This window comes from Mesoplodon densirostris, chromosome 17 (genome assembly GCF_025265405.1).
Source record: "Mesoplodon densirostris isolate mMesDen1 chromosome 17, mMesDen1 primary haplotype, whole genome shotgun sequence".
In the NCBI taxonomy this organism is placed as follows: domain Eukaryota; kingdom Metazoa; phylum Chordata; class Mammalia; order Artiodactyla; family Ziphiidae; genus Mesoplodon; species Mesoplodon densirostris.
This window is the reverse complement of record NC_082677.1, coordinates 40,624,388-40,651,975: the sequence shown is the minus strand read 5'-3', so window position 1 is coordinate 40,651,975 and position 27,588 is coordinate 40,624,388. Positions and strand designations below refer to the sequence as shown.

At 34.3% G+C, this 27,588-nt stretch overlaps 1 protein-coding gene across 5 annotated transcripts in view; it reads left to right on the top strand.

Moving 5' to 3' along the window:
* The window catches only part of PCDH9 (protocadherin 9), a 989,662-nt gene that overhangs the window by 2,383 nt on the left and 959,691 nt on the right, over positions 1 to 27,588 (top strand). For 3 of the 5 annotated variants that reach the window (XM_060079958.1, XM_060079961.1, XM_060079959.1), the window contains exon 2: positions 88 to 3,258. In XM_060079958.1, the coding sequence (XP_059935941.1) occupies positions 223 to 3,258 (3,036 nt within the window). In that variant the 5' untranslated portion in view covers positions 88 to 222. Of the gene's footprint in view, positions 1 to 87; positions 3,259 to 13,912; positions 15,075 to 24,174; positions 24,678 to 27,588 lie in introns of those variants that run through there. The other 2 variants (XM_060079963.1, XM_060079960.1) reach the window with 2 other exon arrangements.

Below are 27,588 nucleotides of genomic sequence, written 5' to 3'. Positions count from 1 at the left end.
TGCAGTGGGAAAATGTGTTGTGATATTTTGTGACTGTGTGCTTTTGTTTACTGAAGAATAATATTGTCTATATGATTGTGTTGACAGTGGCTGTCTCCAAATAAGTCATGAGATGTAATGCATCCTCCAGCCCATGCACGCTTCCTCTTGCAATTTGTGCATCATTCCTCAGTGGAAACCTTTAATCCCTAAAACCCAGGAAAAGAAAATAAATACATTATCATGGACCTGAGGGATTTTTACCTGTTGGCTGCTCTGATTGCCTGTTTAAGGCTGGATTCCGCAATAGCTCAAGAACTTATTTACACTATTAGAGAGGAATTGCCTGAAAATGTGCCCATAGGAAACATACCAAAGGATCTGAACATTTCTCACATCAATGCTGCCACAGGGACCAGCGCCAGCCTTGTCTACAGACTGGTTTCTAAAGCTGGGGATGTCCCTTTGGTGAAAGTATCCAGTAGCACTGGCGAAATTTTCACGACCTCCAATAGAATAGACAGAGAAAAACTCTGTGCTGGAGCCTCTTACGATGAGGAGAATGAGTGTTTCTTTGAACTTGAGGTGGTGATCCTCCCCAATGATTTTTTCAGGCTGATCAAAATTAAAATAATTGTCAAGGATACCAATGATAATGCCCCCATGTTTCCATCTCCTGTCATCAATATTTCCATCCCAGAAAACACTTTGATCAACAGCCGCTTTCCAATTCCATCAGCAACAGATCCTGACACAGGCTTCAATGGTGTACAGCATTATGAATTGTTAAATGGGCAGAGTGTTTTTGGACTGGATATCGTGGAAACTCCGGAAGGAGAGAAGTGGCCACAATTGATTGTTCAGCAAAACTTGGACAGAGAACAGAAAGATACCTATGTGATGAAAATCAAAGTAGAGGATGGAGGCACTCCACAGAAATCCAGCACAGCCATACTGCAGGTCACAGTAAGTGATGTAAATGACAACAGGCCAGTGTTTAAAGAGGGTCAAGTGGAGGTGCATATTCCAGAGAATGCTCCCGTAGGCACCTCTGTAATTCAGCTCCATGCCACAGATGCAGATATAGGCAGTAATGCTGAAATCCGGTACATTTTTGGTGCCCAGGTCGCCCCTGCAACCAAAAGACTCTTTGCTTTAAATAATACTACTGGGTTGATTACAGTTCAAAGGTCCTTAGATCGAGAGGAGACAGCCATTCACAAAGTGACAGTGCTGGCTAGTGATGGCAGCTCCACTCCCGCTCGAGCAACGGTTACCATCAATGTCACTGATGTAAATGATAACCCTCCAAACATAGACCTCAGGTACATTATAAGTCCCATCAATGGCACAGTGTATTTGTCTGAGAAAGATCCTGTCAATACAAAGATTGCCCTAATTACAGTTTCAGATAAGGACACAGATGTGAATGGCAAAGTGATCTGTTTTATTGAAAGAGAGGTCCCGTTTCATTTGAAGGCAGTATACGACAACCAATATTTGTTAGAGACCTCCTCTTTGTTGGACTATGAGGGCACCAAAGAATTCAGCTTTAAAATCGTTGCCTCTGATTCTGGGAAGCCCAGTTTAAATCAGACTGCCCTGGTAAGGGTTAAGCTTGAGGACGAAAATGACAACCCACCAATTTTCAACCAGCCTGTAATTGAGCTGTCAGTTTCTGAAAACAACCGACGTGGGTTGTACTTAACAACTATTAGTGCCACAGATGAAGACAGTGGGAAAAATGCAGATATTGTTTATCAGCTTGGACCGAATGCCTCCTTTTTTGATTTGGACCGAAAGACAGGAGTTTTGACAGCCTCCAGAGTCTTTGACAGAGAAGAACAAGAAAGATTCATTTTTACAGTAACTGCCAGGGACAATGGGACCCCTCCCCTCCAAAGCCAAGCGGCTGTGATAGTTACTGTTCTGGATGAGAATGACAATAGCCCCAAGTTTACTCATAATCACTTTCAATTTTTTGTGTCTGAGAATCTGCCAAAGTATAGTACTGTGGGGGTAATCACAGTGACAGATGCAGATGCTGGAGAGAATAAAGCTGTGACTCTTTCCATTCTAAATGACAATGATAATTTTGTGTTGGATCCCTATTCTGGAGTCATAAAGTCAAATGTCTCATTTGACAGAGAGCAGCAGAGTTCCTACACTTTCGATGTCAAAGCCACTGATGGGGGACAACCACCCCGTTCCTCTACTGCAAAAGTAACTATAAATGTCATGGATGTCAATGACAATAGTCCAGTTGTCATTTCGCCACCTTCTAATACTTCTTTTAAGTTGGTGCCTCTCTCAGCCATTCCTGGCTCCGTGATAGCAGAAGTTTTTGCAGTGGATATTGACACTGGGATGAATGCTGAACTTAAGTATACAATTGTGAGTGGGAACAACAAAGGCCTGTTTCGGATTGATCCAGTAACAGGTAACATCACTCTGGAAGAAAAACCAGCACCTACTGATGTGGGCTTGCACCGATTGGTGGTCAACATAAGTGACCTGGGATACCCTAAGTCTCTGCACACACTTGTGCTTGTTTTTCTTTATGTTAATGACACTGCTGGCAATGCCTCCTATATCTATGACTTGATTCGCAGGACTATGGAGACCCCATTGGACAGGAACATAGGCGATAGCAGCCAACCCTATCAAAACGAGGACTATCTCACCATCATGATCGCCATTGTCGCAGGTGCCATGGTGGTCATCGTCGTGATCTTCGTCACCGTTCTGGTGCGTTGTCGCCATGCATCAAGATTCAAAGCAGCTCAGAGGAGCAAGCAAGGTGCTGAATGGATGTCCCCAAACCAGGAGAACAAACAAAACAAGAAAAAGAAAAGGAAGAAAAGAAAGTCTCCCAAGAGCTCTCTTTTGAACTTTGTTACCATCGAAGAGTCCAAACCCGATGATGCAGTTCACGAACCCATCAATGGGACAATAAGCCTGCCGGCTGAGCTGGAAGAGCAAAGCATAGGTAGATTTGACTGGGGTCCGGCACCTCCAACCACCTTCAAGCCGAACAGCCCTGACCTGGCCAAGCACTACAAATCCGCTTCTCCACAGCCCGCTTTCCATCTTAAACCAGACACTCCGGTTTCCGTGAAAAAGCATCACGTGATTCAGGAACTCCCGTTGGACAACACCTTTGTCGGGGGTTGTGACACCCTTTCCAAACGCTCTTCCACTAGTTCAGATCACTTCAGTGCCTCAGAGTGCAGTTCCCAAGGAGGCTTCAAGACAAAGGGCCCCTTACACACCAGACAGGTAAATGAGCACTTTTACTGGTCTATAAGTACTGCATACAAGTGCCCAGTCAACCAGTATTAACGTGCCAGTGTGTCTCTTGTTTTGGTCTAACTTTAGCTTAGTTATAAAGAGGGGAAAAAAAACTTGACCCCTTTTCTATTCCTCTGGGGCTCAGTCAAGAATTTTTAGAACAGCTTTGAAATTTCTGAGTTCTGAGAATTATTTAAACTCCCAGTTGCCTTCAGATGGCAAAAGATGAAAAGAGGAAATTATTCCAAAATGTCCCAAGATAACATTTGCTGAAGAAGAAAACCTGTCCTGATAGGCCAAATTCTGCTCCTGGGGTTTCCAAATTGACTGCTTCAAGATTTTCACATTACCGTTTGATCTCAAAAGTCACCTTCAAATCTCAAGTTTTAAATGATGTTTGAAGGTGTAACTATAATTATGTTACAGCTGTGGTTGCTAAAGGGGTTAATTTTTTTTTTTAGTCTCTAAAAAAGATAGTAGAATATTAAATGTATATCAGCTGTGAAGCACATGATTGTTGATAGATTGCAACTAAGCCATATAGGAAGTCTTCTCTTTAATTTCAGATGATTTTATTGTAATATAGTAAATTGGAGGTTGAATAGAAAGGTTTGCAGATTGCTGTCCACAATGGCCAAAGTACTCTTTCAAAAAAAAAAAAAAGAAAGAAAAGAAAAGAAGGAATGATTTCTCCCTAATAGAACTGATTTATACAGAAAAGAATGAATCCATTGTAAATATTCTCTCATTTTAGTAATGCATAAGTGATCTGTCATAACTCATTTTAAACTGTGAAATATGCCATATGAAGAGGGATTAAGAGGCTGAGAAACTCATATTTCAACCAAATCCAGAATTAGTTTTTCTTAGGTCTAATAATTCCTTGTTAATAAAGATTTAAATGCAGTGCTGTCTAATTTATTTCACTGGTGCTTGTCTGTTGCCGTGAAATTTGAGTGTCAATAATAGCCTGTAGATGGCACTAGGGTATCATGTCCCTTGTGCTGGCCAGCTGCCAATCCCACAGTAGCAAGGAAAGGGAGAGGGAAAGATCAAGCTGGTACTATAGCCAAAGATACCTTTTATTTAATGATAGTTGCTCTGGAGCAACTAGCATGTCAGTTCATTTGCTTGCTCTTTTGTGATCAGCTCTCACACACCAACTTTCTAGGATTTTGTAATCCAAGTTCTATCTTTGTTGGTATTGAGTCCACCTATGGTGATGACCCATCTGAACTTGTTAAAAATAAGGAACATACAGATTTTAGAGAATCATGTAAAGCAAGATAAATTTTCAGGATAGTATTGAGAGACATTGCTTAGTATTTGAAAAGTCAAGAGTTTTTCTTCTTTTTTTCCTGTGGTGGTGGGACTGGTGAGAATGGTCTATTGAAACTCTGTCTCTCAGCATCCAATGTTTGTTGCTCTGCAGTGACTTTAAGGTTTCATGGTAGTAAGATGTTTATTAAAATAATTTTGGCAGTGAATCACAGAGATCCTTTCAGAACATTAAGCATAACGCCTACGATTTTACAACTAAAATCTACATTTCTTAAAAGATTAAATATCTAGAGCATTTAGAAAGTAAAAGAGCCTGAATGCACAGGATGAAAGGAATTAAAATAAGTCAGTTTAGAGGTTCTAGAGGAGAGTATGAAGTTACTGGATATACATAGAATTTGGAATGGGTTATTTTCATGTTAACTTCATGAGCTTTTTAAAAGAGGTTTGATGTTTTAAAGTTAAGAAAATATCTGAGTTTAGTAGAGGTTTATAAATGTTGGTAAATAGTTAATCATGATGAGAAAAGTAATTTTTGAAACTAAGTGGATTTAAATATAAAGTTGCTATTTTAATGAAAAGAAAACATGGCTTTTTATTATTTGCTTTTAATGGGAAAGTCACTCAAAATACTGATGATATTTTATGATTTGCATAGTATCTTGAAAAATATAACACGATTTAAAACTTTTCATATAAAATCTGAAATTTGTTTTCCAAAGAAACATGCTGATATTATTCCCACATCGTCATCTTTCTTTTCATATTATGTGTGGTGGGTATTATGAGCATTGGTGTACAGACCCACTTTTTCTGACTTCTTCCCCAAAGTTGAATCTATATATAGTACAGTGACATAAACGTTAAGTGCATTTCAGCAAAGTATGGGAAAGATCTTTTGTCGAGGCTTAGTCAGTCATAGGAAATTTGATTGTATGATGTAATCTTTGAAATAAGATGCTGAGTAATTCTCTAACTGGAACTAAAGTGCATTTTAGACATTCCTTGAGACCATGTGTTACTATGCTGTTCTCCTTGTAGGCATTTCAGTGTTCAAATGTAGCTATGATTCATTATTATGGTAAAGAGCTACGGAAATGGCTTTGCTTATTTACACCTTTTAGAAGTTTTCATGCTGAGAAAGAAAAATTGCAATGTTGTAGAAAAGGAATACTTCTGAAAGTAAGGACAGGTGATGGTGATAGCAATGTGTACAATTTTACTATAAAAGAGGCATATTTTCTATGAATGAAGAACACACATATATATATTATCCTTTAAATTATTTTTTCACTGAACTATATGGCTGTTATTAAAGATGTTCTAGTTAAGCTAAAAAGTAAAAATTCTTTTTTTTTTAGCGCCTTCACTTCAACTAGTGGCTTCACATGAATACAAAATGTGCTCCTGAAGCAACACAATTTTGAAAAAGTAGGGTTTATTACAACAAAAGCTTTCAAATGAATTTATAAACTAAGGTATAATCTGTGCAGGTTTTTAGTTGAGTGGGCAAAGATTGCTGTTAACAGAAACACCTTTTCACTTTATGGTGCTAGTTGAAGTGTGGGTAAAATGCAAGATTCTTGAGCAAAGAGTTACCAAACTTAAATATCATGTGTTTGTATTGTCTGTACAATGAAAACATAATGTCTGGCATTTACACCATGAGTTTGGTTATAGTGCATTGATTCTTATTTTGTCTGACTTTTTTTTTTCCCCTGCTGTTTTCCCTCATGTGTTATAAAACACTCATAAACCACGTTCCTCAACCACTCTAGTTTACTAAACTTTCATTTTCCTTGATTATAACAAATCTGTCACTGAATCTTCCACAAATTATTTTTTTAAGATTTTTTGGAAGTACCCTTAGTATTTACAGATTGAATGAAATGTCCCTTTTTTAAAGAGCTAGATTATATCTTGATATTTATTCATAAATAAACAAAGTTCACTGTTATAAGGTTGAGAAGATGACAACATTATCATTTCCATTAGGACTTTAAATGACAAAGCTCATTGGCATATTTTCTCTAAAAGGAAAATATCTCCTTAATGAATATGATTTTTAAAATATAATATTAAACTCTCAAATTTTAAGGTGTCTCAGAATCATTTGGAATGTTTCTTAAAACATGGGTTGTTGGTCCCCAATCCCAGAGGTTAGGTTCTGTATCACTAGGGTCAAGCCTGAACATTTGCATTGCTGACAAGATCCTAGGTGATACTGATGCTGCTGGTCCAGGGACCACACTTTGAGACCCACTTCCTCAGCATATTGGTACAAGAAATGTCAGCCCCTTTCCCTTTCAGATTATTATTTCCAGAGGACCTGTTTTTGCATACTCTAACCCTCAGCTCTTATTGACAGCAGTTTCATTGTAGCTGGAGGCTTTACAGTTAGCTGTTTATTGCTGTTTCCCAACCTGGTTGACAACATTTGGGGAATTAATTTTCTTGGCCCCATTGTGCTTTTTGCAGGGGTATAAATGAAAACATTAAAGAATTTAAAAAGTAACCTATTTACATTTGACAACTTCTTATGGTAATAAAACAATCTGTAATAGTTGTACTGTGAGTTTGGTTCAGGATAAACAATTATGTTTAATTTTCTAAGTGAAATGCTTATTTTGGAGCTTAAACATCCTTACTTTAACTTTTCACAACCTAGAGTATTTGCTCATATATACATTTGTGTATATATTGAAGAAATTATATATTGAAAATGTGTTTGCATGCCATACTCAAGTGTATACATATACTTTTACAGCATAAAGGGAAATACTTTATTCCCAATCATTCAGAGATACTATATTACTTTTATGATTACTTTTCATTTTTGAGACTCCCACTGCAGCTGTTACTGAAATGCTGTTATGTCATGCAAAATGCACAAGACAGTCATAGAATTTCTATTTAGAACAGTAAGAAAGAAAAATGAAATTGAAAGTGAAGGGAGCAAATGTTAACTAATGTGAGGCTAGCAAAAACTTAAAGATATTTTAAGCTGTTAAATTTTGCAGTATACTATGAGGGATGAACATAGGTGGCATATGGAAAAATTGCTCCTCAAGATGCAAATTATATTTAAAATGTTATCAGTTGTGATTTTTGTTTCTACTGCTTTGCTAAGTGATCTATGTCATGAAATTAGTAGATACCCATACCCCTTGGATATTCATTCAGGAATTTGAAATAAGCATGGGTCATCCATTCAGCCTGGCTACCTTTCCTCTTGGTTTTGTGAGACAAATATTTTATACTTTTTTTCAGTTTGATACACCTAAGATAAAATTCAAGTTACATTTTAGCCTTTGTTGCTAATAACCTTAAGGAGAATAAAAGTAAAAAGTTACCACTGTATTGGGCATGGATATGTCTACTGATTACTGAACATTTGTTAGCATAAAGAAAATAATTTCAGTAGTTAAAATATTCTATTATCTTATTTTTAAAATTTTGTTGCAATGAATTCTATATATAAGCAACACCATAAACTGATGTTCCCTTAGCTTCCGATGAGTCATCCTCATGTTGTCACAGAACAGGCTTTGGCATCATTAAAATTACCTTAAAAATATTGTACTTACACTAATGTGTTATATTCTTATGGTGTATGCATAGTTAAATATTTCAAGCTAAAATTTATCTTCTCATAATAGCACAAATTAAAATATAATACATGAAATAGTAAAACAGAATTTGGACTTAATACAAAAGCTCAGATCTAAAATCAGATTTCCTCATAACCAGTTCTGAATTATTTGACTCTTAAAGTTTCATTTTCTTATTGACATATAGAAGATGTATGTAAATTACACCCAAGATATTAGAAATGGCATCTTCATGAATTATTTTTCACATTACATTATTTTACATGGCAGTACTGAGATAGGAAAATGAAACCTTTAAATTATCTTCTTATAAGCTCTGTTTTCACAATTATTTTTAATATGTTATTTAGATTGTTTCATTTCTAAATTTTGCGGGTTGGGGAGTGGGGTAATGCAGAAATCCACCAAATGGGAAAAGCTATAGTGCTTGTGTTGGTCCAGCAGTACCAGACTGAGTGTTTGCAGAATTTGAGACCATGTCAACTACATGGCTCATTTTTAGTACTTTCTCAGTTTGATTTTGTCAGAGTTGAGCTCTTAGCTTGCAAGCAGTTAAAACAGGCAAAAAGAAAACTGTGGATTGTTTACCACTTTCACTTAAAATCCTTGCAGTAAGTTTTCTCTGAATTTAGTCTGGTGTTTTCTTGAAGGGGACCCTCTATTGAAACTATAAATTTGTCTCGATAATATTAACAAATCAGTTAATATCATATATTTCATGTAGTTGGAAACTAAGCAAGAATTGTTTTATGTGTATTTTTAAGTTTTTGCTTTCTTGACAGCTGATTTTATGTTTAATATATTTCTCAGAATTTATTACATACCAGAGCCCTAAAATTTATATCAGGTTTTTTGAAATATGACACTAATCACAGACCAGGTATTCGTGAAAATTCAAGAATGCAAGTCAACAAGGGGCTTGCTTTAAAGTTGTAAGTATCTAGTGGCATAGGAGTCATGTTCAGTAAGTAATAATGCTAATGTGTTATGGCCTTTTTAAAGGTTAGCTCCCCTAAAATTTATATTGGATCACAAATGCAAATCCAAATGTAGAAATATGACATCTCAATTACAAATGGAAATATACTTCACTGTTTAAGATTTCATGAGTTATTTCAGATAGCTGTTAAATTTGTCCAACATTTCATTGGCAAGGAACACATGCTTTTTGCCTTTGTTTGATACAAACCTATTGGGCTGTCAGTCATCAGAAACATAGAACAAGAAAGATATATTACCATGATTGATATTTTGGTTTTGATTTATATTCTTTTATTCCCTAAGTCAAAATTCATTAAAATGTGAAGTTCATAAATAAGTTCTACCCATTCCTTAACAGTAAAGAATTATGGCAGGAATAAACTGGGAAAGCAACCCCATATGCAATCTCTCTCACTCATACTGTTGTCCTATAGGCAGTTTGTTGCCTATAGAAAAGAATAGTGGCAGAATTGGAATTTTCTGAGCCATAATATATAACTGTAAAGCATTCAGAACTTGAAGTCATTCATTAAGGATTTGTTTTTACATACTTATCCATTATTTAAATGGCATGTGAAAATATTTCCCCCCTATCTTTAGTGGTTTGATTGATTACAGTGCTATACGCACACATCACATTTAAAATGATGGCCTTGGGACCACCTGTACAGCTAGGAGTGGTGAAGATACATGCGCAGGCAAGATCTGTGAAGCACATTTGATTGATTCTTTCTAGTCATTTTACACTAATTATCCCGGAATTCCTTGAGAATATATATGAAATTAACGTATCTGTTCTTAAAAGGAGTATACTATAGCCTCACCACTCATTAATTTATGTAGATGTTGGGGGCTTCCCTGGTGGTGCAGTGATTAAGAATCCACCTGCCAATGCAGGAGACACGGATTCGATCCCTGGTCCAGGAGGATCCCACATGCCGTGGAGCAACTAGGTCTGTGTGCCACAGCTGCTGAGCCTGTGCTCTAGAGCCCGCACGCCTAGACCCCGTGCCCTAGAGCCCGCACGCCTAGAGCCCGTGCTCTGCAACAGGAGAAACCACTGCAATGAGAAGCCCGTGCACCGCAGCAAAGAGTAGCCCCCGCTCGCCTCAACTAGAGAAAAACCCGGCTGCAGCAACGAAGACCCAGAGTAGCCAAAAATAAAATAAATAATCTTTTTAAAAAACACCATTCACTTTACAGCAGTACACCATATATACTCAATAAATATTTGTTAATAAAAAAAATATGTAGATGTTTAATTGTGTAGGCTGCAGGAAGGAATGTAAATTTGTTCAGTTTTACCATGTTTGTATAATGTCTTGTATTGTAACATTCTTCCTTAGTTTGTCTTTCTATCTGACCATCTCTACATTTTAGTATTATGCGGCTTTGTTAATATCCAGGCTCTGGCCTTTTTCAGTCTGTTAGCAGTTAAGAAATACTCTAATCCCTTCCAGGATATTGAGAAACTAATAGACTGCAGAGTATTTGGGTCTTTAAGCTTCAATTGTAAATGGTATGAAGAATTGTCATTGAGCTGATATTTGCATATATCTCTTCCAGTGCTAGTTACTTTGCCTCCTTTTTTTCCTCCTAATCTTCAGCTTTCATTCTAAGAATATTTATTTTAGTCGGAAATAAGCATGCCAGTGATAGAAATTTGGGATTCACCTCCAAATGAATGCCATCACAGACAGGGAGGCTCTGGCACATTTTGCATACATCGGTATGAACACAGTGAACCCTTCATAAGCTCTTAGATTGCAGGAAATCAGTGCTGAAAATTAAGTAGAGTTTTAAAGATTTGCAAAGTAGAGTGCTTTGTATAATGCTGGTATTGCCGGTGCCTATTAAATATGAAGTAAAGGCTTTGTAATACAACTAGCTAACACATTCCCTTCCACATTAGAGTGATTTATACCCTAGGGAATTAGTCTTGCCTATTTTTTTCAAATGCAGAAACACTGGATGTGTCTGAAAGAATAAAATCTCAAATACATGCCTTAGAATGGACAGATTTTGCTCTTGGATGATTCTAGTTATTCCAGATAGATGTTGCAGGCCCTCTCATACTTACTTGTGGTACCTCTGTCCATGGTGTGGCCTTCACCTCTCCTAGAAGAATCTCTCAATTGTGTGTATATACTCTCCTCTAAACATAAATCAGATTATAACCCTAGGTATCTGTAAAACTGTAGCATTGCCATAATGAAGAGGTCTGGCTACTAAGTGAGTGCTTTGATCCTGAAAGGGATTGTTATTGAATCATTTCTCAAACTGTACTTTTAGAATTCACCTTTCTCCATTTGTAAACAGTGTGTATTTGGAGCACAGCAGCTCATTCCAGACATACATGGGTTTCAATATATTTACTTTCATGACAGGGTTCAGTAAAATGCCTCACAGTTCTTCAATGCTTAATGTCTTTGACAGGTCCCGTTAGACATAAAATCAGTGGGAATAGCCATGCTTATTTCTTAAAGATTTTACAAATCCTATAGTTTTGCCTACTAGAAAACATATATATAATCCATATGCAGACCACAGTAGGTACTGTGGACTTGCTGAGCATCATCACAGATGATTGATTTTGAAAACGAAACAGTTTTTGTGCAAGACAATAGCAACTGCAATTCAGTAAATGAGTTTTTTTTTCCTCATTAAATAAACCTCAAGAAGGAGAAGCATGGAAACACAGGATATATATAATGAAGATGTATCTTTCATGGGAAGACAGTGTCTTCTGCTGACAGAAGTTCCCTAGTAGATCTTTTCTTGAGGAAAAAACATGCTGGTGCTTTTTTGGATTTGGAGGTTGCAACCAACCTGTGCCTCCATGTGATAGCAGCTGCATGCTGAGGACTTTCAAATACACAGCTACATAGGATTCTCAGGAAAGTTCTTGTAGGGGGTGCAAGTGACAAATGGAGACAAAATGGAGTGAGTTCTGAGTTGTGAGTTGATGCCCGCCTGTGTCATATATTCATGTCATTGAAGCAATTTTCACATTGGAAGCCTAGAATCACAATAGCCTTCCTGTTTGTCAGCTGTGAACACACCTGGACTGGCAGCTTTTCTTTGCTTCATTTCTTGTCATTCTTTAGGTGGACTTTGTTCACTTATGTTACCTCATATACATCCTCTTTCTTAATTTCTAGATATATTTTTAAATGACAATGACACCAATTTATTTCTGTGTATCTTCCCTCCAAAAAAAAAAAAAAACAAACAGAAATATTTTGCTCTAGAACAACCATAAAGGGTCAAATAAAACATCCACAATATGTCCTTTCTTCCTAGAAACAGAAAATCTCTATTTATGTTTTCCCTTTGCAATTTTCAAAATTGGGTTTTTTTATACTGATAACATTTTCAAAGTTAAGAAATCATAATAAATTTAGCTGTATAGATTAATAATGTTTCAATGCATTCAAATTTCCAATATTAAAAAAGATGTCAGAATTTTTATGAAAATACTTTTTTTTGCTACACACTGAAATGAGTATCAAAATTACATTAAACCATAATAAAAACAGATAAAATCTTCAAGATATTTTAGTTTGACATGAACTCATTTTCATTCATGTTCTTGACCCCAAAATCTGCCAAGCAGTGATGGCAAACTATGCTGAATTCACTGATTGATTTTTAAACATGGTAATAATTAAGCAGAATCATTTTGACAGCTAAAGTCTCTGTTTTACACAATTAAATTCTGCTTTAGCTAAGGGTTATTGACTTCTGGATGATACTGGGAGCAACACTCCTCAGGGTTTAAACTATTCCTGCAGGACCAACTGTTATTGGCAGGGCTGAGCAGCCTCTCCAGCCATGCAGTGTCAACCCCAAGTGTATATTCAGGATCGTTCAAAACACAACCTGGGTTCCTCATGATCTTTCAGTCCCAAATGAGAACTAAGTTAATAAAACACTGGTATATCATAACTTAAAGCTTAATAATTAAGGAGAATATAAGAAAGTCCCTCAAAGTAGAGACAATGTCTTACTTACCTTTGTATTTCTAAGACTAAACTTACAACAGCTCCTAAAAGAGTGAACTTCGTAGTCATTCAGTAAATGTTGACCTAATGAGAGTGATCAGTTGATATTGGAATCATGCCTTATGTATATATATATATATATATATATATATATATATATATATATATATTTCTGTTGATAATCTCTATAACAACTACAGAAAGAAGACATTACCATTCTTATTAAACTTATATAGAGATTGAGAGACAGAAAATGTGTTTTTTTCAAGTCACATGGCTAAAGCATTTATTTCCAGTCTAGAACCTTACCTCTGCACTGGTATTTCTTCCTCATATGTGCCTACTTTTACTTGAAAAACACTATTTTTAGGCCAGATATAAGTTTGAAACATTTTCTTCATTAGGGACATTATTTTTGTTGGAGAGGATTACAACTCATTTATTTAAAAGCCCACATTATCAATACAAGGCAATTCTTTGCACCCAAAATTGTTCCTCCTGCAATACCTCCCAGTAAACTAATTCTAGACCATAAGATTAAACTATGGTAAGCATATGATGATGAGGCCTAAATGAATAAAGTATATATGGGGAGAGTTCTGATTGTCTGGTTTCAGTTACTGTCCCTATTTTCTTCTGCAACAGCTGGGACTTGATGACAGACTCTCTAGTTAGGTTTAAGGGTTTTTGGGGGGATTTGGGGGGTTTTTTTGGTGGCTGATGAGTCCCCATAGTCTCTAATCTAAGAAATTTTCATCTCTCTAGACACCTCCATTCATATTTCTGGAGGTCCGGTGAAGACCAACTAACCTAACCTCATCCTACAGATGAGCAAGTGTAAGCATTCTTAGACTCTGCATTTTGACATTTTGATTTTTGTAAACAGTGAAATATAATTAACACCTTTATATGCTTTGTCAGCGTCTTGACTCACTAGTGATTTCTGCATTTGTATGAGAGAGAGAGAGAGAGAGACAGAGGGTTAAAAAACCGCTGATTCTAATGTACATGAGCACACTCTCATATCACTTAATTAGAGATATCTGTGGTTTCCGTTTTCTCCCTCACTTCTTCCACACCACTGTGTCTACCTATCATAACATCTTTATTTATGTTAGGATATAATAAGAAGGGAAAGAGTGAACATAAACAGGATCAGATTTCTTTTTTTCCAAGACTCCTCATCCAAAATTTTTGTTTAAACCTTTGATTACTTAGATAATTGAGTGATTACTTCTAAACAATGATCAATAGATTCACTTTGATATCTGCTTAATAGAGAAAGTGTGTTCTGGAGGAGAAAAAAAAAAGTCATCATTAAAATTCACTTAATAGACTTTTGAGCCATCCAGACGACACCATAGAATCACATATGAATCCTATAAAAAGCAGCAAAATAATAATTGAATAGTAAGTGGTGTCTAGCTACCATATTATTTTTAGAAAGATAAATTTAGTGTCTAATAGAATTTACAGAATAGTTTCTCAAGACTCAAAATGGACCTTTGATAATATTTGGCCTATTTAATTCCTTTTCCACATGAAGAAAACTGAGATTACTACAAAAAGTAGTTTGATATTTGAAGTAAAAAAAAAAAAAAAAGACTTGGAGAACTGTTATTTTAAAAACTGTGTCACATAGGATACGTCATTTGAATGTACCGTTTCTTGCTTTCCTAGCCTGTAAAATGGATGTAATCAGGCCTAATCCATAAAGTTGTTATTAAATTGAGTGCATACATGGGTGCATGTAGACTTCTGGCCCATGGTAGGCAGACACTCCAAAAACCTCCCTATTTTTCGCTTATTTTTTCCAAGGATACCAACTTACCACTGACAGAGGCGCCCAATTTCATTTAATACATGTTCTCTAAGTTTTGTTTTTGGTGGTTTTCTTGAATTTAAGTTTTGTATCTTTTTAAAAATTTTATTTTATTGAAGTATAGTTGATTTACAATGTTGTGTTAGTTTCTGGTATACAGCAAAATGATTCAGTTATAAATATATATATAATGCAAACTATCTTTTTAAAAAGCAAGTTATCTCTGTTAATCTGTTTTAGGTTTAAAACACTGTTTTTGAGTTATCTAGGATTTATGAAAAGTTGATCTTTGTAACAGAATCAGAGAACAGCAGAGAGGATGTTATATTTTCTTTTGATCTTAATCCCTATTGTTTCATATTTGTATAATTGCTTCATCTTTCATTTTGTGTATTTCACCATTTTCATTTGCATGTTGTGTTTTAAAATTATCTTGCTTCTTTTAGTTTTTGTTATTAATTTACTTCCCCATGAATTACCCATAGGAACTCCACCCATCTGGGGATTTTCACTTTATACATCACTCTATTACAAAACAACATACAAGAGAGGGAATCTGTTTCACAGTCAGTACTTAACACAGCTGGAGCCATTTGAAACCTGCTGGGTTTTGCTTCCAATTATTCCGTAGACTAGAAAGCATCCCTGTTGAAGTAATGGCATCTGTGGTATAATCATACTAGTTAAAATGCCTTGGAGTATGTGGAACATATTTCTGGGATTCATCAAATTTATGCCAGAAGCACAATAATCAATAGTTTTTTCTTTTTCTTTCTTTTTTTTTTTACTATTTATCTGATTCCAAATTAATATAGGTTCATTTATAAGTAAGATTTTTTAAAAATATTTATTTATTTATTTTTGGCTGTGTTGGGTCTTCATTGGTGCACACCAGCTTTCTCTAGTTGTGGCGAGCAAGGGCTACTCTTCGTTGCGGTGCACAGGTTTCTAATTGCGGTGGCTTCTCTTTGTTGTGGAGTACGGGCTCTAGGTTCCATGCTGTTTGCTGGGGAACATGGGCTCTAGGCACGTGGGCTTCAGTAGTTGTGGCATGCGGGCTTCAGTAGTTGTGGTTCTCAGGCTCCAGAACACAGGCTCAGTAGTTGTGGCGCACGGGCTTAGTTGCTTTGCAGCATGTGGGATCTTCCTAAGCCAGGGCTCAAACTCATGTCACTTGCATTGGCAGGTGGATTCTTAACCACTATGCCACCAGGGAAGTCCCTATAAGTAAGATTTTAATGTCTTAATATGCAAGTTTATAATGTTTGAGTATGTATGTGACACTATAACATAAATGAGATGCAACAAATAAAAATATTACACAAATGATAGTATCTGAAAAAATAATTTTTCTTAATATCGTGAGGCCAAAATCATTCCTTTATGTTGGAATTGGTGAAATCATCAAGATAAAGTTAGTGATTTGGATTTGGAGCAGAATGTAGTGGGGATTTGTTACTCATTTAGTTAACTTTATCAACTAAATAGAAAGTAGATACAGTCAAATTTCAATTGGCCTTGCTGTGACTTTGATCGTAAAAATTAAATTTTTAAGTTCTTGTTGACCTTTATGACCCTCTCAGTGCTGTTTGATTGGTTTTGGATCAGTCTTTTGTTTTAATTATAGACAGTGCCTCAATAGGTAGAAAGGACTTTAAAACAAAACAAGCAATGTTAAGAAAACTCACTCTTTGTGCTTGGAAAAATTTAATCTAACAGAGAATGCATGGCAAAGTGGCATGATTTCCTTTAAACCACTGCCTGTTTTATGCTAAGATGTTATGTCTATCATACAGTATTGGGGTACAGAGCAGGGTGGGTACATAGGGTAGATGTTACCTTGGGTATCAGACATCATGGAGTTGTTGTAAGAATTATAGCATGGCATATAGTAGGTGTTTAATAAATTCTAGTTATCCCACCATGGGGCAAACAGGAGATAATCAGGAAAAATGAGGGTGTTAGACACATTATAAATGGCAAGAATCAGGCTTTAAGTATTAGGGTTCATAGTTTTATTTGAGATATTTAGCGTTCTCATGGCATCAAGTGTATATACGTGTTTACTACATATATATAGTTTAATTTAAATTAAGATGACCACCGTTTTATGTTGTCCCTATCAATGATCTATTCTGTTAACTCTTAGAATGGAGAAGTGAATGTGTATCCCAGGAAATTTATGTAAATTCCAGTTCAGATAATGACTAAATACTTTATTCTATGAGGAGAATTATATTTCTTGCACCATTCACATCTTTCTTTATGTGATCAGGGCTCACTTGATTTTCTCATTTAGCAATGCAAAGGACTTTTTCTGCCTGCTGAGCACTTATCTTATTCAGGCATAAGCCTGACAACTAGACAATATCCAGCCTTATCACTAGAACACTGAACTATATTATATTTTCCTTAATGGATACTAAAACTTATTCCAGAATTATATATTATAGTTTTAAAATGTGTATTCTTTTATAATTCTGCCTTATAGAACTATGAAACTTTTCCGCTGCCAAAGAACTGTGATGTGATCCACTGATATATACGCAAATTAATCTCTTTTATTTTTCATTAATTTTGTTATTCAACAGACATCTATTGAGTAACAGCTGTGATCTAGGAACAGTGTTAGACAATGGGATTTTTTTTTAATGAATAAGACATTGTCTTTGCTTTAAAAGATTCCAGTGGTTTTAAACACAATACATTTTTTCCTTGGAATTCCCTTATTTAAGAAAAAAAAATGAGTTCTCTCTCTCAGTTTTAAATTGATGTCATCATTTCCCTGAAATATATTTTTTAAAGTCTTTTTTTTTAACTAGTGCTGGAGACTTGATATTTCAGTAGGGCAATAAAATTCTAAGATCTATTACTCTAATTAGAAGAATGCCAAGTTTAAATTTATCCTTGGTTAATTTAGAGAGAAATACACTTTTCATCCTTAACATCACACTTCTTCTACAGGCAAAGGTGTTAATAAAATATGGTTGTAAGTAAAACTTCATTTTTGTAACTATATGAGATTAGCATATTTGCTATATAAAAAATCACTTTAAAAACATGGCACACATTGATAATGTTGAATAATGACTTGAGTTAAAAAGGACAGTGTTCTCTAAAAATGGAGTTTCTTAGGGATCCATTTTGAAAGGGATATTTTGAGTCATGATATTCTGCAAAAGAATGTTCAGCCTTAGCCCTTCAAAAATACATAAGCCTAACATAGACATGGAACATAGATGTTAAACTCTAGCTAGAATAAATGTTTGGTTTAATTGGCTTTTACCTCCAGATGGTTCTGAATTGGACAAGTCCATTTTCTTATGAATATTTATCAGAATATTTAAAAGAATGGATGCAATGACATAAATTTGAAAATAGAGACCTTTGTTATATAAACTTTTTTTCTTAAATTAAGAAACATTCGTATCCTGAAATTTTGGTTTTCTTTAATCATAGAAGAAAATGTCATAATTGGGCTTTATGTTTCAGGCAAGACAGTATTGTTATTTTTAACTTAATCATTTCTAAAACACTAATTTACACATGGGTGAATGTTTATATGAGCAGGTTGTTTCAAAGTTTCAACATAATATTCGAGAAAACAATCTTTGTTTTTGCACATTTTTGCACATTTTTGTGCAAATGTATTTTTAAGATAAATTCTTACTGCCAGAAAATGTACTATTTTAATTGTAGATAGGCTTCAGTGATAACCATCAAGCTGGTGCTTAACTCCAAAAAGATCTTTCCAACTGTTCTGTAGATTTTTAGGCAACTGTCTCCAAGTAATTACTGTAATATACATGAACTACAAAATTGAAACCTGGTAAAATATATAGACCTCAGGAATAAGGTGTGTAATAGCTCTTGTTAATTAAATTTATTGATTAAAACATAAACATTTTTTTGGAAATTATAAATGTATTATTTGACCAGTCATGAAAATGAATGTAATTCACTTTTCAATAATGTGAAAATATGGACAATTTGGAAAGCTAATTTAGAACCAAACAACAGGACAGATTATGCTTAGTAACACAGATACATTGAAATAAAGGATGGTGTCGAAATCACATGAGGATTACCCTGTCTGTGTTAACTAACTTCTACATAAAATCAGAAATGTGGCAATCTCACCATCACTCACAATGACAATGATATTTAACTTGGTGTTATTATGTAGTTTTAATTCCATGCTTATTATGATTTTCATAAGTGACTATTCAATGCTTTACCAAAGAAAATAAACCACTAGTGGTTAATTTAAATAAATACTTAGATTTTCCTATTTTCAAAACTTTGATACACATTATTTTCTAATTTTGGCAACAATAATATCTATTCTAAACAAGTTACACTTTCCTAAAATTTCACTTAGCATCTTGAGAATTCAATTTTCTCATCTGAAAAATAGATCATTGGATTCAGTCATTTTAAAATTTCTATTATTAAAATTTAAACTACAGATTTTGTTAATTACTTAGGGAAACATCACTCTTTGGCAGGTTTCCTCTTACCACCCAACATGCATCTGGCCTTCTTTCTCTCATCAGTTGATATATGTTCAAACAGTGCAAGTCAATGTTAACATTGGCTCAAGAAAAACAATTACAAAGTAAATCATATGGTTCAGTCTCTCCTGACAATGAACGATTTGCAGTATTCTCATTGTTTGCAAGATGTATGTTATCACTCTCTTGCATTAGTATTGATAACAGACTGTTGCCATTATCTTCTTTGAGGTCTCTGCCTGATTAATTTTCCCCTTCTGAACTAGAAAATTAACTTTTTCCTCCTAAATCAGAAATCACAAAACAGAAGAACTATAAAATCTCAAGAAGATTATTAGTGCTTAGAGTTTGATTAGAAAACTGGCCATTTAAAATAGTATGTAGCTACCATATTTTTATCAGTAATATTACTTTAATTATGTTTGGTTTTTTTTCTGTAGTAAGACATTAAGATGAATTTAGTATTTCAACTTTTGTGAATATTGGAGAATTATACATAGTTTGGAGATAATGTGTAAATACAATTTTTTTGAAGTCAGACACTGGTAATTTTGATTGATGGTATCATTTGTTCTTAGGATAAGTTTTAGAAAAGCTAATTAAATCGAATAATACTCAATGATTTTATTGGTAACCTGTTCATTCAAAGACAAAATAGAGTTAAGTTGAAGAAAAATGTAAATAATCAGAACTGTCCATCTGGAGGAAAACCAAGTTTGGGAATAAAAAGACTGAATTTCAAATTAGCTGAAGTAGCTCCTAAATATGCCACCTGAATGTCAAACGACAAGTGGTATTTGCTTAGAGGAATATAAACTAGAACTATGTATTGCCATAGCACAGCCTACCACATTTTCTCCAGAACACTGCAGAAACGGCCCTACAAGGATGATTCTGAAACCTGGAGAGAAGCCTAGGAGTACTTGCTCCCATAATATCTCAATGATTTCTGGACATCAAAATTTGCTTGCATTTATCACTATTTACTGCATTACACTCTTTCATCTTATCAAAAACTTTAGGAAAACTCAATTCTATCTGTGTTTTTGGTAGAAGTATTACAAAAACGCTGCTTTATGCTGTAGGTGGATGGGTTTAGAAGTTACTTTGCAACTTTCGGAAGATGATATAGATGGAGGAGGTATATTTGCAAAGATGCCACATGTTGACCACAAGACATTTTTTGGTTTTTCATTTTAAGCAACTTCATCCAATGCTCACATCCTGAGCATACAGCAACAAAGATGCCTTCCTTAACCGTATGAATATATGGACGTGATCTGTTTTCTAGATATTTATTCCCTGGATGTAAGGTCATATGTAGGTTATTTAAAAAATCACAAGACTATTTAATGTCGCAATGCAGGTGACAGCAAATGATAAAGAATTTAAAAGTAATATAAAAGAGATGAGTGTCAAATGAATACCGTATGATTTTTGCAAAAGAGGCATTTTAGCTATTTTGGGCAGTAATTGGTGGAATGAGATGTAAGCAATCTCTGACAAGGTGAGAAGCTGGACAGGCCAAGGCTTAAAATCCCTTGAGTTTATGGAGCTTTGTCAGAGTCAGCCATTCTGTGGACAATACAGTGAATCACAGCTATATGATTAATCAAATCAGTTCTCTATTGTAAAAGGACAAAGAGATGATGTCCACTGGCATCTGATTTGGAATTGGATGCTTGTAGATTAATGAACTTGTGTAGACTGTGCCTTCCAATGTTTTGCCTGGAAGAGAAATAAATTCATTAGGAATTTAGACAAAAGCAACATTAGAAAACCATAACAGAGTTAGAGTAGCCTATATAGGGGAAAAGCTAACATTAAAAAGAATAAATTCATTAATCTTAATGAATTGTGATTGAAACTAACTATTGAGTAACAGGATTAGTCATTATCACTAAAAAATGTAAAACATTCTTTTAAACATTTATAAAAGTCACTGGCCAAAAAAAAAAAAAAACTACACTAATTTCAACTAAATAGCAAACAATTTTATAGGAGAAATGGAAGATATTTGGGAATCTGTAAAGAGAAGATCTCAATATTCCCTTTGGCACTGTTATCTCTTTATTTCTAGTAACTTCTTTGCAATGCTTTGAAAGTAGATTTCCAACACCAGATAATGACAATCAGCCAGCATTTACTTGAGTACTCACTGTGCTCCTGGCATTCTTCTCAGCCTTTTACATGTATTAACTTCTTAAATAGGAACAATAACATTGTGGTCAGGTAGTATTGTTAACATCCCTCTTTTCCAGCTGAGGAGAAGTTAAATGATTTGCTTAAGGTCAGAGTTCTTGTAAATGGAGAGTAGTCTAGGACTTGAACCCTAACAGTTTTACACCAGAGGCTTTGCTTGTAGTTGCTAAGCAATACTGCGTCTATGATTGAACTTCTAGTTTAAAAAATAAAATTGTGGCACGTCACCAAGAGTCACTTGTGCCCCAAAATAAATTATTTGTATAAAGATAAAAAAGAAAAGCTGAAGTCTAATTTAACATTTCTGTTTTAAATTCCTTTAGGGTACTTATTTCGACACTAAACATATGGCTTGATGATACAGCCATACCTGAGGCATGTGTGGTTCTTTCCAGTGTACAATGAATATTCATGGACATTACATAGTAAGAGTAGTAATAGCATTAGTGTGTTTTAGGCAGTAGCATTCTAGATACTTTTGACAAACAGTATATTTTGGCAGTGAATTTCAAACATTCTGCTAATTTCAAAACAGAAGAAGAATTTTGTGATGTTTTTTAAACTACTCTTTACAAGGAGGCATCTAGAAGAGGGGGCGGTCAAGCAACAGTGATGATAAAGAGATCTCTCTTCTCTACTAGACTAGAATGATGCTTTCCTTTAAAAAAAAAAAAAAATTCCAGCCCCTGCTCTCCAGTGTTTCAGAAGCAACAACCACCCTCAATCCACCTCTGCACAAACTTGTCCACTAAGATCAGCATGTGCCTTTTCCCAACCTATCTGTAATGCACTAGGAGACATATCTTCATGTGTATTTAGAAACGTGTATAATAAGCTTTTATTATTGTTTATAAAATTTTAGCGCTAATTTTTTTCCAGTTTTATCACCTACAACTACAAAAAGTATCCAGTAATTTCATACAGTTTTATAAATCTACCGTATTTCATTATTGGTTTCTTAATGTGCGCTTGCCTAAAACTCTAACAAGAGATGGGGAACACTTGTCAAACACATGTTGGACTTTCAGGATCCCCCTTAAATCTGAGAACTGGAGAGAACCATTTCAGCCGTATAGTCAGATAAAATTTGTTTATCATGGATTATTATAATGGATGCATTTTGGTAAAACTCCTAAGTGAGAAAATTGCAGTTTTAATTTGAGGTGCATTTGAAGGTGAAAACGAAATAGCTGAGAGTTCTGGTTGCACAGCTTTCCCTATTCCATTTGGCAAAGGAAACTGATTCTTGGAACAGCATGCTAACTTTTTGTCCACTGTGTGTAGTGCATGTGGATCATTGCATTACTCGTGGATGCTATTCTTATTTAGAATATAAATTCTGCCACATTCTTAGAGAATAACAAGGATCTGCTCTTTCGAAAATGTCTCTTGATATGAGACAAACAGATTGACTTAAAATTCCAAAAGTCCATATTTTTGAAGCTCATATTGCTTACATTTTGATTGTGCTTACTTTATTTTGGGGCGGCAGCTTTTTCTTGATGACCCTTACTAATAAGCTTCAGTAGGCAGAAAAATTTCATTTATTCTAATTAAAGACCAGTATAGAACATGTTGACCAAATGTAGATTTTATGTTGTTAATTAGACAAGAATTTGGTAAGGTTTTAGATCAACCATTGATACAAGAAAGCTAAATTCACCTGTGAATTTGTCAATGAACTAGAGTGGCAGGATTTCCTTGGTTTAAATTATTAAGATAAGAGATTGGAAAAGCATAATTCTTCGATATGTACTCAAAGACATACAGGCAAGTTTACTTTGAACTCAAAAACATGCAAGGCTAGAAAGCAATAGGGATGACAGGTATAATTTTTGTCTGTATATTTGTTTAAAGAATCATTTATAGAGAAGTAATTCTTTTCAAACGACACTTTTTGATGGAACTCACATTTCATGAGACCAAACATACAAGCAAAAATACTTGTAGTAATCACTTTTTATTAGATTCAGGTAGAAGAGTGCCAAACTGTTTTGATTTCACGATAGGTTATAGTCCTGTGATGGAGTTCCCAGCTGGAGTTTGGAAACGAAAACCCTGGCATGCAGGTGTTAGTGCCCTAACATGATGCATTGATTTAGCTTTCCAGATGACTTAAAACATAGCTGGAGTTCTCCTTTATCTAGGGACTAGACACACAAGGCTTTGTGAGAAACTAGATTAATTTTGCATTGACGCTCTGGGTGTTGCTGATAATTTGTAGAGACATTATGCCTATTGGTTATGACTGTGACAGGCAGACTCTATCCAAACGAACATTACAAGAGCCAAATTTAATAGTCTTAGCATTGGAAATTTCTGCCTTGAGTAGAGCAGAAGCTTTCCAGCATGTGCTTTGTTTTCTACTCCCACAATTATGAATTAATATACATCAATTCCAGACAGCTGAGAAATGACATAAGAGGATTAATTAGAACTAGACAATAATACACTAGTGGAGTGAAAATTCTGTAATGTTTTTTCTGCAGTGACGTGGTAAAAAAGGCAAATGGACAACAATTTCTAGCCTTTACACATTCAGAATTTCAAGAAAGTGAATGAAAACGGAAGTGGAGAATAGTTATGTTATTCAAGCTGGTATAATTTTTCTCATCAAATACATAACTCATTTTTCACAAATATCAAGAATTGATTCAACTGAGTGATTCAGTATTGTATTCAGTGTATGATTTTGTCCATTTAATTACAACACGTTTATCTCTTTAAAATAATCACAGAAAGTGTATATTTAGTCTGTGACCACAATAAGAAAATGAGATGCAATGAATACCCACAGGTCTCATATACTATTATATACCTATTGCTGTATGAAATATCTCTGAATTGAAAAGATATTTTCATATCTTACCAAAAGTTTTAATAAAAACCTTTAACTATAAAATGTTGAAGTCTCCCCTACCTCCACCTGTTGTTTTTTTTCTTTCTATGAGGCTTATCTATCATAAGTAGATTTATGGCAATATTTTCTACTACTAAGACTGTATATTTATTGATTCAAGTTATTTGATAACTTTTTAACTGTTCTTATTGCAAATTGATTTTTTCTGTAGCTGAACTTTAATAAAAGTAGTTTGGGGACTTTAATTTGGCAAGCTCTTGAGTATACTTTTACATAGATTTCTGATGTGGGTACTAATTTCAGAGTTTTGACAGTGTGATTTTGTAAGATGTCTCTTCAGTAAAAGAGGATTTATTTTACTTAATTGTGTGCATTCTATTGTTTTAATCACAAAATGTAATTGAATGCCATGCATGGATTGGCAAAAGTGAAGTAGAACAATACAGAAATGACTTACTCAGTATCACTTTTACACATTCACTCACTTAGGCAATGGATTCTAGTAATTCACAGAACTTTTTAAAGCTTTTTAAAAAATTATTGTCTCTTAAAATAGTAATATTAAAACTAAAAGGATCAGGAATATGCTAAATTTAAGATGATCATTTGAAAAGGTAATCACAGACTTGTTAATCACACTGTATTTGAAGTGATTGTAGATGAGTTTTGATATACAGAATGGTAGTAAAATAGAATTATAAAGTCTATTAACCATAATGATGTAGTTCTAGATGTAGATAAAATGAGATGATTGTGTTTAAGCTTTCAATAAATTTGTCACCCAGTTTAGGGATATTTGTAGTTTATGAAACCTTGTTTATATTCACTTAACTTCAAAAGTTAAGAAAAAATATTTGAAGCTCTATTATTTAGTATCTAAGGTTCTGAGAGAGTGGTCAAGAGACTGGAACTGTCTTCACTGAGTATGAATGTCCACATACTTTATAGTTAAACAAATCATGCTTTGCTCCTGTCAAGGTTTTAAAGCACAGAGTGCTGAGAAGACATAACAATTTGCTTAATTAAACCCTGTTCATTTTATAGGGCAAGAAGTAAGATTACTCTTTGGCAATCACATGTTACTTGAAGTATATTTAATCTTTTACTACCCTGAAAACTTAACAACACACACACACCCTAATGCAAATATGAACAGAAGTAATACCCCTACTCATAAGTGAGCACATTTCTTCCTAACATAAATGAATTAATAGCTCTGATGGCATTTCTCTCTGACAGAAAAATAAGGTGCCACAGTTAGTAAGGTAAAGCTCATGCTTCACAGGTTTATGGCCTACACTAAAAGTATGCTAAGTCTACATGTGTGTGTGTCCTGTATATCAACTGACTTCTGAGAGAAAATGTCTATGCTTTTCATTCTGACCAATAAAAGGCAACTTGGTGAGTTATAGAGATTGACTGGGTGCTTGACATGTGGTGCTGCTCCATGAAAACAGTGGGCAATTGGTACTGGGGAAGTTTAGGAGAATTTAACTTGTCTTGCTTGTTTTTAGATATGCTTTTAGATATGTTGATCTCCTAATATTCTGAAAACATAAAAATGCAATATCAGTTCATAGCCAACAGGTTTCTTTATGTTGCTTTTCTAGTCCAAATGTAAAAAGAAAGTGATGATGTGCTCCTAATCATTCTATGCTTGTGTTCTAATATTACCAGGAAGCTTTTGTAGACATACTCAGATAAGCACATTTTTCATTATTTAAATGCAAAATGCGTCTTTTCAATTATTATTGTCCAAATAATGTTTAGAGAATGATCATTGCATGATCCTTCTCCCCACTCCACTACTCTAAGATAGGTGGATATATTTAATTCCTTTTCTGTACTTTCCTTTATTATTAAAAGAACCCTACAAAAAATAAAACATTTGTTTTCAATTAAACAACAACAACCCTGGTAATTTAGATTCAGTTTTACTTCTGCAAAATAGCCACATTTTTACATAATCCAAACAAACTGTCATGTTAATTGTATGCTAAACATGATGAAATGTGGCTTAAAATGATGAAATGTGGCTTAAAATAATCTCTCTTATTGTGCTACAATGTATCAATAATTTTAAATGTAAACACTTGACATCACCTGTTTCTATAATACCATTATTCTGTAGGTAGTATTCACAGTACAGTATATTCTATTGCTACTTGGTGAAATGAACTCTTGAGATTCATAATAGGGCACTACACAAGCGTTATTATTAAAGAATTATAGGGAAAATTTTCCCAATGGAAAACTGATAATTAAAGGTATTATTTAAAATAAGTATAGTGAAGAGTAGATAAGAAGTTCAATGTAGCAATATCTTTCTATTTTGATTTCAGATTAAATTTTTATATACACACAAAAAAATTTGGCTCAAGAATTAGCCGATATAGTTTAGATTTTAAATAGCCAAAATAATGTTGCAGTGTGTTATATTCATAATTTATCAATAAAATGATTACTGTTAATAACTGGTAGAATTTTTTCTTCCCTGTGCTAGTGATTTAAGTTGAATGGGAATTTAGTAACATGTGTAGGGATGCATCTTAATATCTATATTTGATGAACCGTGTTAAAAACACAAAACTTGTCCTCATTAAAATGGACTTCTGTACACTATAATTTGAATTAAGTAATGCATATATAAAGTATTTAAAAAGTTGTATATCAAAATGTATAACGTTCCATTTTTCACTATATTTTGTAAAACATTTTTGGTGTAATCAGTATGACTCACATATGTCAAACAAGTATTCTACTATTTATTTAAACAGATATATACCTAATGTATTTGGAAGCTTATTGCACTCATATAATTGTATATATTGTGGCCTCAAAAGTCTGTACTTATCCTTGTTTTAAAAAAGTAGTATGTGCATTTCTTTCCAATTTATTTCAATTAATTATATTAAGGAAAACATCCTTTACTAAATGTACCTTAAAATTCACAATAAAGTTTCAGAAATTGTTTTCTAAAACTTTGAGATTTTGTGTTGAATTTATTTGTGAACATTTTTTGAAATTGTTCTCTGATTTTTTA